Source organism: Paramisgurnus dabryanus, chromosome 1 (assembly GCF_030506205.2).
Source record: "Paramisgurnus dabryanus chromosome 1, PD_genome_1.1, whole genome shotgun sequence".
Classification (NCBI taxonomy): domain Eukaryota; kingdom Metazoa; phylum Chordata; class Actinopteri; order Cypriniformes; family Cobitidae; genus Paramisgurnus; species Paramisgurnus dabryanus.
The window spans coordinates 52,714,937-52,727,527 of NC_133337.1; the positions used below are offsets into that span (position 1 = coordinate 52,714,937).

At 38.1% G+C, this 12,591-nt stretch overlaps 1 protein-coding gene across 3 annotated transcripts in view; it reads left to right on the plus strand.

Moving 5' to 3' along the window:
- The window catches only part of bmpr1ab (bone morphogenetic protein receptor, type IAb), a 40,024-nt gene that overhangs the window by 22,672 nt on the left and 4,761 nt on the right, over positions 1-12,591 (plus strand). For 2 of the 3 annotated variants that reach the window (XM_065270510.2, XM_065270511.2), the window contains 5 exons: positions 11,454-11,625; positions 11,722-11,824; positions 11,918-12,011; positions 12,098-12,215; positions 12,452-12,587. In XM_065270510.2, coding sequence (XP_065126582.1) covers positions 11,454-11,625; positions 11,722-11,824; positions 11,918-12,011; positions 12,098-12,215; positions 12,452-12,587 — 623 coding nt within the window. The remainder of the gene's footprint in view (positions 1-11,453; positions 11,626-11,721; positions 11,825-11,917; positions 12,012-12,097; positions 12,216-12,451; positions 12,588-12,591) is intronic. The other variant, XM_065270512.2, reaches the window with a different exon arrangement.

The window sequence follows — 12,591 nt, forward strand, 5'->3', positions numbered from 1 at the left end:
TTGCGTTGTGACGTGGAAAGGTCACATGTTACATATATGAAACGCACATTTGCGGACCATTTTAAACAATAAACTGACCCAAAGACATGAATTAGTATCATTCCACATACAACAACGTCGGAACAATCCTCTTTCTCCACACTTTAAAACACTGGGGCATAGTTTTGCATACGTCATCCATGACCTCTTGACGTATTACGTGAGGTCGTGCTGGCGCGTCACAGAAATGAAGGAAGACGAGAAGTTTTTTCTTGCCAAAAATGACAATCGTTTCGCTAGATAAGACCCTTATGCCTCGATTAAGATCGTTTAGAGTCCTTTGAAACTGCAATTTTAAACTGCATTAAAACTGTTAAGTGTTGGGGTCCATTAAAGTCCATTAAAATGAGAAAAATCCTGGAATGTTTTACTCAAAAAACATAATTTCTTCTTGACTGAACAAAGAAAGACATCAACTTTTTTAATGACATGGTGGTGAGTAAATTATCTGGATTTTTGTTTTAAGAAAATTGACTTTAACAAAGCACAGATTACAGTTGCCGCCTGACCTAAAAAAAAGGACACTAGTAGGACTTTTTTTAAAGAAGCTATGAGTCAAGGTTTTAAGTGATTTGTTGCATAATATTTTATTTGGTCAACAAGATTTCCAGGAACACTGCAACAATAATGGTCCACCCATTTTGCTTAAAAACCGTAAAGTCTTGGTTTACTTCTGTTCTGACTTTAGAGTATGTTTGTTTCCAGCTGATGTCACATGGTTTTTCACATTTGTTTTCATTTAGTCCTCTGAAGTTTAGCCTATTTTTCAAAATGCCTTTCTATTTTTTTCATGATATAAGTCATAAACTCTGTCTATTTTTAGCAACAGGAAGGCCATAGGAGAGAGCCTTTTCCTGCTTTTAAGAATGAGACAAATAGCTGTTAGAAAGAAACAGATCAAAAGATTTTAAGATAACACTCAACATCAAAGATTAAATGAGTCTGTCAAAGCTTACAACCCCATTAACTCCATATAGAGTTAAGCTTGTTGCAAATGGAAAGAAACAGTCGTGTCATATATCTTGTGTGGGAGAGCATTTTACGACATGAATTTCTTACTGATATGAACTTCGGTTGTTTTCATGAAATCACAGAAGTTAGTTTTGTTTAATGCAACAGCACTGAAGTGGTTTTATGTTTATTATTAAGCCCGGAGTATAGTCTGTTTTTTACGTGAACGTACGCGCATGGTCGCACGCACAGCTTTGCAATGTATAGTTTATTTGACATGTACGTTCGACAAAATGCAATGCATCTTCTGGGCTTCATACTACATTCTCCTGTAGGCCCATACTTTGGCCTTTAGTTGGCGTGGTCACTGTGATCTAGTTTAGCCTAGCAAACATCTTTAAATATATTCTTCTTGCTTCTGTTTCACTCCTCGCAATGAAAAAAGTCACGTTAAGTCAACTAGAGGCTTTAAAACAAAGGGTAACTACTCTTGTTTATTGCAAAGATTTCTGTTAAAGACACTAAAGGGCCTTTGAGAACTAGATGAGCGTTGAACCGCAAATGAATGTTGCCGAGCGTGTTTTTATGTTTATTTTTGTGACTGCTGATCTAAGGTCAGGTCACGTCTGACACAAAGTAATGTCTACCGACTGCATATGGTGGCAAGTTTTTCCGATAAATGTCATTCAAGACCTCTTACGCTGACTTTTACTCTCTTGCTAATAAATAACTTTGTGGAATTTTCCCCCAGGAAGAGAAAGTGAGGTTGAGATTTGGCTTCATAGCGCAGGAAAACTGGCAGCACAAGGTTCTAGTTACTCGACTTTAAGGAAGCCCAAACAGGCTGAAATATAACAACCAAACTTGGTCATTTTGGTTTTGATTTACAGCAAATTCACACAGGTGTTACGCTAAATACTAAGTAATTTGCAGGCCCTCACAGAATCTGCAGTCACATTCGTGTCGAATCTAGGGCTGTCAAATTTAACACGTTAAATGCAAATTCATTTTAACGCCACTAATTTTATTAACGGGTGATTAACACAACACACAATTTCTGTTTGACCCTTGGTTTAGCCCATAGTTGTTTAAATTGAGACGCAGCCTTAGACAATAAATGTGTAGTAGATCTTAAAGTTGTCTGTCTCAATGTCAATCAAACAATAAGAAAACATATATTGATATTGTTTTTGACTTTGTGTGTGCTAAATATATTAGTTTTACGGTGATTTTAAGGTATGGATGTAGTGATTTTTGTGGTAATTTGGGATTTTTCTTAAAATTAACTTTGTTGACTGTCAAGCTCAAACAGGTGTAGTTCTGTCATGTTTTGTCAGATTCTAACACATCATGCATTGCTTTGAAGTTTTTTAATAATTTTAATAAATTTGCTCATTCTGACTCAATTTGCCAGCACGGGTCACAAATGATGAAGCAGCGAACAGAAATGGAGAAAGTAAAGGTCTTCTGAAAAGAAAATTCATGTAAAAAAAACAATGGCTGATGGTTTTGTCCAAAATGTAAACCGGCTGGTGTAAACATACATTTGCATAAAGCATCTATATTTGTCCACAGACACCCATGTTGACTAGAGTATCAAAACTTGAAAAGTGGCACATTTAGAAAAGATAAAAATTTGCGTTTATTTCGCGATTAATCGCAAGTTGACTCAGGACAATCATGCGATTAATCTAGATTAGATTAAATATTTTAATCGATTGACAGCTCTAGTAGAATCACAATGAATTTATCACTCACAACGCAGTTTAACACATTTTATCAAAACTGTTTGTTTTAGTAAAAAAAAGTGATCTGTGACAAAAATGTGTCTACTGTTTCTCTCCCCTAATTTTCTATTCTGCACCATGCTGGGCCAGCCGCCCAGATCCTACTACAGGAAGCATGTTGAGTCTATTGTTGGTGCTCTGCATTTCCCCAACACTTTAACTGTTTCCTGTATTGCACTGGCTGTCAGGTATCTGACTAAATACTCGAATGCGCTCCGTTGTCCGGAAATAATCATTACTGTCCGAGTACAAAGGCCTGTGTTAATGTGCGGGACTGTGTTTCCTTGTTTTCGTAGGCCGTGTGTTGTAATGCATTTGAATAAGGACTGTATTGAGCCATTGTGCATTGACGTGTAGGGCAGCACAATATATATTGTTTGAGCATTGCAATGTGTACATCCTCAATAGTCACATTGCATAACGTGGTAAACATATATCAATCTACAATATGTATACACTTAATCAAAACTACTATTATACCCATCTCATATAATGTGATTTACAGGTCCCTGGTTTCACAAGGGAATTTGTTGCAAACTCTTTGTGCGATTGACGAATTAAAGTTGTCATACCAGCTGTATGAGAAAAGCAAGGCATATATTAAAACAGCTTTTTATTTTCCACGATGATGCATTGCCCTACATAATAATTCTTCGCAACTACCACCCATACCGCAATATACACCGAACGAAAACAGAATATTGCATGTCGGTTTTTACAGAAATGTGAGTATGTGTTTGGCAGCACTGCACAGGGGCCTGTAAAAGGCCTTCTGAACTCTTACTTTTACAGCTTGCCGTTGGGAGCCTGGCTCTAGAGGTGTCTCCGAGCCCATTAGGCGTTAACTTTCATAAAGGCAGTCAACTTTATTAGTCTGTGTCAGGCAGGCCGTTGTTTTCCACATGTTCTTTTTTCCTTTCTTCGTTCCATTTTTTAACAAGCTGGTCTTTAAATAGTGAAGGATTATTATGTGTCGTAAGATTTCGCCCTGAAATGGGAGCCCCCGTCCAGGAACATGCGATAATTCTAATGATCATTATTAAATGATGAAAGTGAATAAATAATAATGGCAGGTTCACGTTAATGGCCACTTAGAGCTCACATCGTTCCTGCCAACCTGCACCCTACAGCCACATTGTTCAGTGTATTTGTCGCAGAAAGTGAAAAATTGTACAGACGTTTTGAATAACTGGTGTGTTAATCAAACAAATGCCTGCTGACATAGTAGAGCAAAACTCTGACGTACTCGCTCTGCAAGCTTGCATGATTCAAGTGTTATTTTGATATATCTAATGGATACCCAGTAGTGTATTTTGGAAGGATTTTTGTGTTTTTATTTACTCTCTCCTACGTTTCTGCTTCAGGCACTGAGAAGTTTGACTAGCGTCTTGATTATAGGATTGCGATCCAAACGCCCTCGCTGGGACTTGGCTGGCTCATTGCATCATTTCCTGTTAAGTCTCACTGTAGCACTATTGAAATAATAGCCACAACAGAGAGAACAGAGGGAAACTGATCTGTTTTTTTATTTTGTTTTTGAAGCTTTGCTGTCTACGAACTTTGTGTAAAGCATTTTACTTTGGCACTTTCACAGAGTTATAGCTTATCATACAGGAGACTTCTATATAATATTGCTGACACTTTTTTTGTACCTTGCAGCAATCAGAAACAGCTGGACTATTTATGAAGGTGTGAACTCAACATTTTTTAGGATCTGAGAACCCATATTCTCTCTCACCTTATGACCAACCTCCCATTACACCTTCAAAAATGACTCAGAGGTGCCTGTTCCACTCTCGACTTTAATAGGGTCAAACCCCAGATGTTTACCCTGAAGATCACAGTAAAGCCTTATACACGGCTACCACCACTTTTGACACTGCTTAACTTTTTAAGGAACATGGTGTGACTTATTAACTAAAAAATAAATTAACTAAAAATAATCAAAAATATGTTGTAAAGAAAATATAAAAGAATTGTGTTAAAACTGCCTCATTACCTTACCCTGATTCAAAATTTTAAGATTATAATTATAATAACGATTGATAATTTGGGCAGTTGGGTAAAGTTTCATTGGAAATGTCAGTGTGATGTACTTTGACTTCAACCCACGCAAAGTACATAAAGTAACCTGCAGTTTTATATTTCAGACAGGGATGGCGATGGTTGCAGCTTTAAAGGGATAGTTCACCCAAAAATGAAAGTCCTGTCATCATTACTTACAAACCTGTATAAATTTGACTGAACACAAAGGAAAATATTTGTAATCAAGCAGGGAACAGGTGCACCACTGGGTCCATTTCCATCACACTTGTAATTGCGCAAATTGACATTGTGAATTGAAAATACAGCCAATGGAAATGTATGTGTTTCCATTGGCCATATTTTCAATTCGCAATAATTGCACAATTTGAAAGGGTAAAAAAACCCAGCTGTTGACTTTCATAGAAGGAAAGAAAATTACCATGGAAGTCAGTGGTCCTTAAAAAGTGGTTTTGTTACAAACATTGCTCAAAATATCTTCCTTTGTGTTCAGCAGAACAAAGAAATGTATATAGGTTAGGACTTGAGTTAAACATTTGATTTTTCCCGTTTTGGAATCCATTCAGACGATCTCTGGCACAATGATATTACGCAGTGCCCGAAAATAGTCCCCTGTTATTGAAAGTTCCAAGGGACTATTTTCGGGCACTGCGTAAAATCATTGTACCTGCAGCAGCCATGTTACAGCAGCAACATAGTTGGCACCATAATGTTAAAGCTAAAAATGTAAAACAAATTGAAGTAATCAAGCAAATATTTATTGTCCCACCATGTTTGTTCCCCTGTAGAAATTGATTCATAATTTAATAAAAATGAAACATTGGATTTGGATGTGCTATTTGCGGATCCACTGCTTTTCAGTTTTGGAACACGAGCGCCACATTTGGGGTGACTGTGTGGAAAATGGAGGCAGAGAGAGGCCGGTTGCTCCTGTCTCTTTAAGAGGCTGATGCTTAAATGTGAGTCGAGCTGCCTACAGGCTGGGAGAATGCGGTCAGCAGGCCTCATTACTGCCTGAGTACTGCCAGACCTCAGACTCCACGGTGACGGTGAGCCAGAATCAAGCACACATGTAGGAGCGTGGTGACGCTCTGATGCTCCTTCTCCTCGAGCCAAAGAAGGAAGGGGAAAATGTATTGAGTGGCTTCATACTGTCAATGAATCACTCGATGCCTGAGAGGTTCTTCAGAGCAGATAGCACAACACGCTGCATCTGCTCTGATTTAGTAACCCTTCTGGCTCGAAACCTGTTTTATGTGTTTCAGCTCGGATAACATTCCCGAGTCCTGTGGTTGTTTGTGTGGTGCTGTTGTGGTTGTGGGAATTAAGCTTGGTCTTATCTGTTCATTGTAGATGTTAGGACGTGTAGGACTCAACACATAACAGATTTACAGACTCTTAAGTGTAATTTCGGCTTCTCGCTAAGCTAAAGCAAGGGGAAATAGCAGGGCTTTGTGTGGGCAGTTTCAAAGAGATATAGACCTGAGAATGTTCGACTAGCAGAAAGTATTTTCTGTTTTATTCTCTGTCACTCCTCCGTGATGTTTATGTTACCGGTTTCCACCTCTATTATCGCACAGGGCCCTGTTAGACACCAAAGGCGCCTGGACTAAACTGTGAAGTGATCAAAGATGTAAGATCAAATGCTTTCGACATGTATTTTACATTTTACCCTAATGGAGGGGGCCATGGGACGCCTTCATGGCTTCAAAAGAACATTTCTCAAATGCAAAAAACCGAATCCTGACACAAACAGAAGATTTATATCGCATGCAGGGACGCGGCACATGAATGGAACGGCTTGACTGAAATGGTTACGCCACGAGAGGGAAAAACAAGCCTGTTCGGTGTGTGTGTGTGTGTGTGTGTAAGAGCTATATAGACACACAAGAGTGCAATGTTGTTTGGGAAACAATAAGCTAGATATTGTTGATAAGTCTCGAGAGCTCAGTATTGCAGCTCGTGCCGCCCGACCAGGTCTTTAACCTCAAATTTACACACTTTAATCCCATCTCTTGTGTTCTTAATCTGCTCTTTCACTTTCCCTCCAAATCCCATTTCTTACTATTTCACCCCCAGGCCATTGAGCACAATGCGCAATGCTTTCGTGACAAGATTATGTGTAAGCGACGTTTTACAAATTGACTTATTGTGTTTGTCACATGTTCCAGCTTTTCTCTCAATACAACTCATTATAGCATCTGCATTGTTAGCAATGCTTTCGTTCCCAGGCGGAGTTTCATGTTTTTACTTATATAGTTTTGTTTCAGATGAGCCAATCTGAAAACCAGGGCAAATACAAAACCTGGCAGGGATGTTTTGGAATGGGTCATATTGCACATCCCAATCAAAATATTTTTTTGCAGGATCACTTTATTAATAGGATTGTCGGTTACACATATTGGAACAAAAAATATGTAATTATTTATATATATATATTATATATTTATATTTATATTTATATATATATATATATATATATATATATATATATATATATATATATATATATATCAGCCAAACTTTGAAAAAAGTGCAACTTATATATATATATATATCCCCTTCGGCCGATAAATCTTTTTATTGGCCAGTACATTTTTCTGTTACCATATTTTCCAGACTATAAGTTGCACTTTTTTCAAAGTTTGGCTGGTCCTGTGACTTATAGTCAGGTGCGACTTGTATTTCAAAATGAATTCATGTGAACCAAGAGAAACCATTACCGTCTACAGCCGCGAGAGTCCGCTATATGCTGCTCCTGTATTTATGTAATTCAATGGATTCAGTGATGTGGAATGACTTTGGGAGCTTGGTGAACTTGATTTGGCTTGTCCTGTTAACTTAGCCTTTTCAGCCTCCCAGGTATTTTCCGTATGCTATTGTTTATCATGTAAATAACTGTTAATGTTACTTGCGTTTCCAGATTAGATGTTTGTTCTTGGGCTTGGATTTTGTGAAATCATTTTCTAAATAAACACAACATATAGTCCAGTGCGACTTATAGTCCAGTGCAACTTACATATGTTTTTTCCTCTTCAAAACGCATTTTTGACTGATGCGACTAATAAAAAAAAAAAAATCTGATGTAAAGCCAAAGTCTGACATCATAACGTTATGTTGTGTTACACACACTACTCTGGTGTGCAGCAAAATTGTATTCAAACGGTACCACATTAATTAAGTCTTGTAAATATGTTTTAAGTATTTAAAGGGGTATATTTATAAATATTATGCATAACAAATGATAATTTAATTTTTCGGCAATTTTCTGTTTGTCTCTCATTTATTGTTATTACATTTGTGTTTTATCGGTCTCATATCGACCATACTGTTTTCTTGATATCGGTATGTGCATCGGCCTTCATCGGTCAACCGCTAAAATAGGCATGCACCGATATAAAATTTCTGTGCAGATACTCGATTACCAAGATTTTATTTCACGATAGGATTAATTTTATATCATGATAACGATATGTATCACGGTAGAGTTTTTTGTCTTTTGATAAGGCTTTTATGTTATTAAAATATTTAATGCTATACAATTTTTATAATTTCTCCAAAAAAATTAATAATTGCATAAAAAAGAAGATAAAACAAACAAAATTCAAGTTCACTGAAGATAACAGTCAGTTATGAAAGAATAATAATAAACAATAATGTATATTATATATCTTATTACACGTAGAAAAGTGATTTGCTCACAAGCTTTGTTGGCATTGTCACCCAATTCAAAATAATTTCACATTATAAAGCATTTTCCCACCCTTTTTGATTCCCAGGATATAATCTTTCCAGATTATTGGCTGTTTGAAAAAATTGGTGCATCCCTGATTAATTTTTCATTAGTTAAGCTGTATTTGATTTGTGACATGCTCAATGCATTAGGCAGTCTATTGAAACCATCCAACAGCTCTTTCAAAAAAACAAAAAACTCCCTCTGACATGAATGTGCCAAGTCTTTGTTTTTCCCCTGGTTAATATCAGCTCTTGCGGTTTAAAGCTTCTTGCCTTCCTGGCTCCTCGCTGCTGGGTTATCAGGCTGTATATCAGTTTAGTGGTCTCCACCCCAACTGATCTGCTTGAAGGTGTCGCTGCAGTAAAATCGTGCTGATACCATGTAGGATCTGCCTACTAGATGAAGTTTGTCATTTAAACACACTGGATTTCTACTGATTGCCCACCTAGTTTGGGAAATGAGGAACTCTTATTCTTATGTGGCCTTGAGATGAGTATAAAAATGAAAGGTCTCGCCCTCTGTCTGATGTTTATGTTAAATGTCACAGAGACCTTAAGGAATCTCAGACATGGACCAGTCTGAGGCACAGCTCTTGTAATGGGATCCTAGACGTGGAATGTGGTGTTTCGCTAAACAGCAGCACGTCTGTTTTAACGTGGGTTTATTTTGACGGAGTTTATTCTTCCAGAAGGCCTGCCCGGACCTGCACAGCGAGCAGCAGGGCTTTAAGAGGAAGCACCCGTAGCAATGCTGAACACATAGGTCTTTGTGCCCGGGGCTGTATGCACCCTGCCTGTCTGCGACACATACTTACGCACTCAGACGGATCAGGTTACAGCATTGAGAAATCTGCATGTCTGCCTTTGTCTCTCGTCTTTCGTCCCCATTTTAAATATTGTATGACTGTTTTACTCGCAGTCTGAAGTGATCTCTTTTGTGGAGTCTGTGTTGACTCCCACTTATTTGTCTAAGATCGCTAGATTGTCTGCAGCATAATCGAGAACAGGCTGAGGGGAATGTGAAGACTTGTCTCCATGTGTTTTTTTTGTGTATGTGTGTTTTCATAGCATTTTAAAGGTGGTGCTGTTTTGTATTGTTTCATAAAATGCAGCTCTAAATAAGTAAGGGATAATGTATAGCAAGGGATAATGTATACCAAAAACTGGAGGGCTGCTTTTTAGACATTTTACATTTAGGGGCTGGACACACCAAAACTTTTAAACCCGGCTGAAAACGCCTTGAGGACGCCGAATGCCAGCTGTTTTTCAGCTGAGTGCCAGCTTTCTTCAGCTGAGCGCTTTGGTAGCTGTGATACTTCAGCTGCGAGCCGGTTGGTTGCTGTGGTAATGTCCCGCCTTTCCTCCACTGTGATTGGGCGGCCGTGTGAGAACTGACATTGACGAGCGGAGCTTTTCTCCCCAAGTTGAATCTCTTTCAACTCTCGACGCTCAGCGCAGGTTTTCAGCGCGGAAAAAAAACGCTAGCTGCTGGCTTATTTGAAAAACGCCGAGCTTCCATTGGAAACAATTGAAAACATGCGCCGGCCGCGGGCGTAAAAGTTTTGGTGTACACAACCCATAAGTCTACTCAAAATCAACATGTAAACAAAAAGGTTTTGTTTTATTTTACTTGTGGATTTATATAGATATATATTTTTTAAATGTTAAAATACATAAAAGAAGCCAAGCTAATATAAAAAATGTAATAAATATTAATATTAAAATTGAGGCTATAAATAGAATCTGCCTTGGATGGGTAACTCACAGACTCTGTGTGGGCCCGGGGGCACCATGTTGGAGACCACTGATATAGGCAGCAGGTTGTTATCGCAATAAATAAGCCCCGACATTGTGATCAGGGACTTGTATCACACTGAAGGTGCTTTTTTTGCGATAACAACCTCCTGCTTGTACATTACCCTGCTATTACATAACTATTTACCTCATAACTAAGGTAAGGAACATTAAATATTGATTCGAAATAATTTATATTCTAATAACAAATGCAGACTTACGCAAGGAAAACCTGTTTACTTTTGTTTTTAAAATAAGATGTCACAAACACACTATTTGGTTAAATCATTTGAAAATATATATGTAAATATTAATTTATATATGTTATTAAAAGACATATTTATATTAAATTTTTGTGTAATATTAAACTGCATCTGTCAATTATTTGCAGCCTCCGGGTTACTGTGTGTTTATTAGTTTCAGGCAGTTAAGGGATAATGTATAGGCAGCCGGTTGTTATTACAGAAATAAGCCCTGACAGCGGGTCTATCACACTGAAGGGGCTTATTTCGCGTTTGTCTGTACATTATCCCCCCTTATTCCATTGCTATTATCCTCATAAGTATGTTAAAAACTTTGGATATTGATTGACATATTTTATATATAAAATATTTTATTAGTTTCAGGTGGTTGTTATCTTGGAATAATATACCTTGGAATTCGATTGTGGCTCTGTCTGTAGTGCTATCAAAACATTGCTTTGTTGGTTAAAGTATGACAGGTCTACCTGTACCGGTTTGCTGACCAATGGCAGACAGTGGAAGTGCTCACTAAATGTTTATTGAAATTAAATGTGTTATTTCATTTGTGGATGCTAGTGAAACACTTATTCATTTTTAAACTGTTTTTATGTGTATTTACACTACACACTTGCTTTAATGAGTGTCATACTATTGCTTCCCTAAGATGACTCAATGTATTGTTTTTCTTTTGGATAAAAGTGTCTGAAAAAAATGCCTAAATTGTATAGACAAAAAATTGCTGTTCATAACCTTGTTTAGAACGAAGGAATGCTCTTTAAAGTCCTTAAACCACTAGATATTTGAACAAAATAGATGATTGAAAAAGATAAATTAGATTAACACCCATATTTCTCTCTTCTAGGTGGTCAGAACCCAGACTACGTGCTCCACGGTACTGGGGTCAAGCCCGGATCGGATCCAAAGAAAGCCCAGTCAGGTGACGGATCCACTGTGGCCCCCGAGGATGCTGCTCGTTTCCTTACCTGCTATTGTTCGGGCCACTGCCCCGAAGATGCAACAAACAACACCTGCGAGTGAGTAAACGCTGCACACACCTACAGCTTATTCTATCTGTTAATCTTTATTCAATTAAATTGTGTAATTTAAATTGTGTTTGTGTGTCCACGCAGGACAAACGGCCAGTGTTTTGCCATCATAGAGGAGGACGAACATGGCGAGGCTGTCCTCACTTCAGGCTGCATGAAATACGAGGGATCCCACTTTCAGTGCAAGGTAACACTCGCATAGAGAAACTGAGAAAGTGCATGACAATGTTTTTTATGATCAGTTGTGATGAACTGCAACTTATGGCTGTTTTATATCCAGGACTCCCCTAATTCACAAACCAGGCGAACTATTGAGTGCTGCTCCACTGATTTTTGTAACCGAGATCTTCAGCCCACACTTCCACCTTTACCGAGTAAGTAGCACACACTGTTTATATACGTCTGTATGAGTGCCTTATGTATATATAACATTTATGTTCACGTCCCTTGCTAATTTAAGTGGCTGTGATCGTTGTCTCAGATCTTCCTTTCTGGAATGCCCACTTGCTGGCTTTCCTAGTGTCAGTGACCGTGTGCTGCATAACTCTGGTCGCTATAACCGTGGTGTGTTACTACAGGTGAGACTTTATTAACTAATGTTCAACTGTTGATATGAATAAAAGGTGAACTTCAGACTGCTAATTATTAACCAGCACACTGACATGACACATCTACATTAGATTGAATTTGAATTTAGCACCTCTTTTTGAATGTATCGATATGCAGGTGTTAATGATAAGTAACTAAAGCTTTGTAAAACAGATTATGTAAAGTGATGAAGGTGACGTAATGCTGTGTGTGGTTGTTTGATCAGGTATAAGCTGCAGACAGGAAGGAGACGGTACCAGAGAGACCTGGAGCAGGATGAGGCCTTTATCCCTGTGGGAGAATCCCTCAAAGATCTTATTAGTCAATCCAGCACTGGCTCTGGTTCAGGGCTCCCCCTGCTGGTGA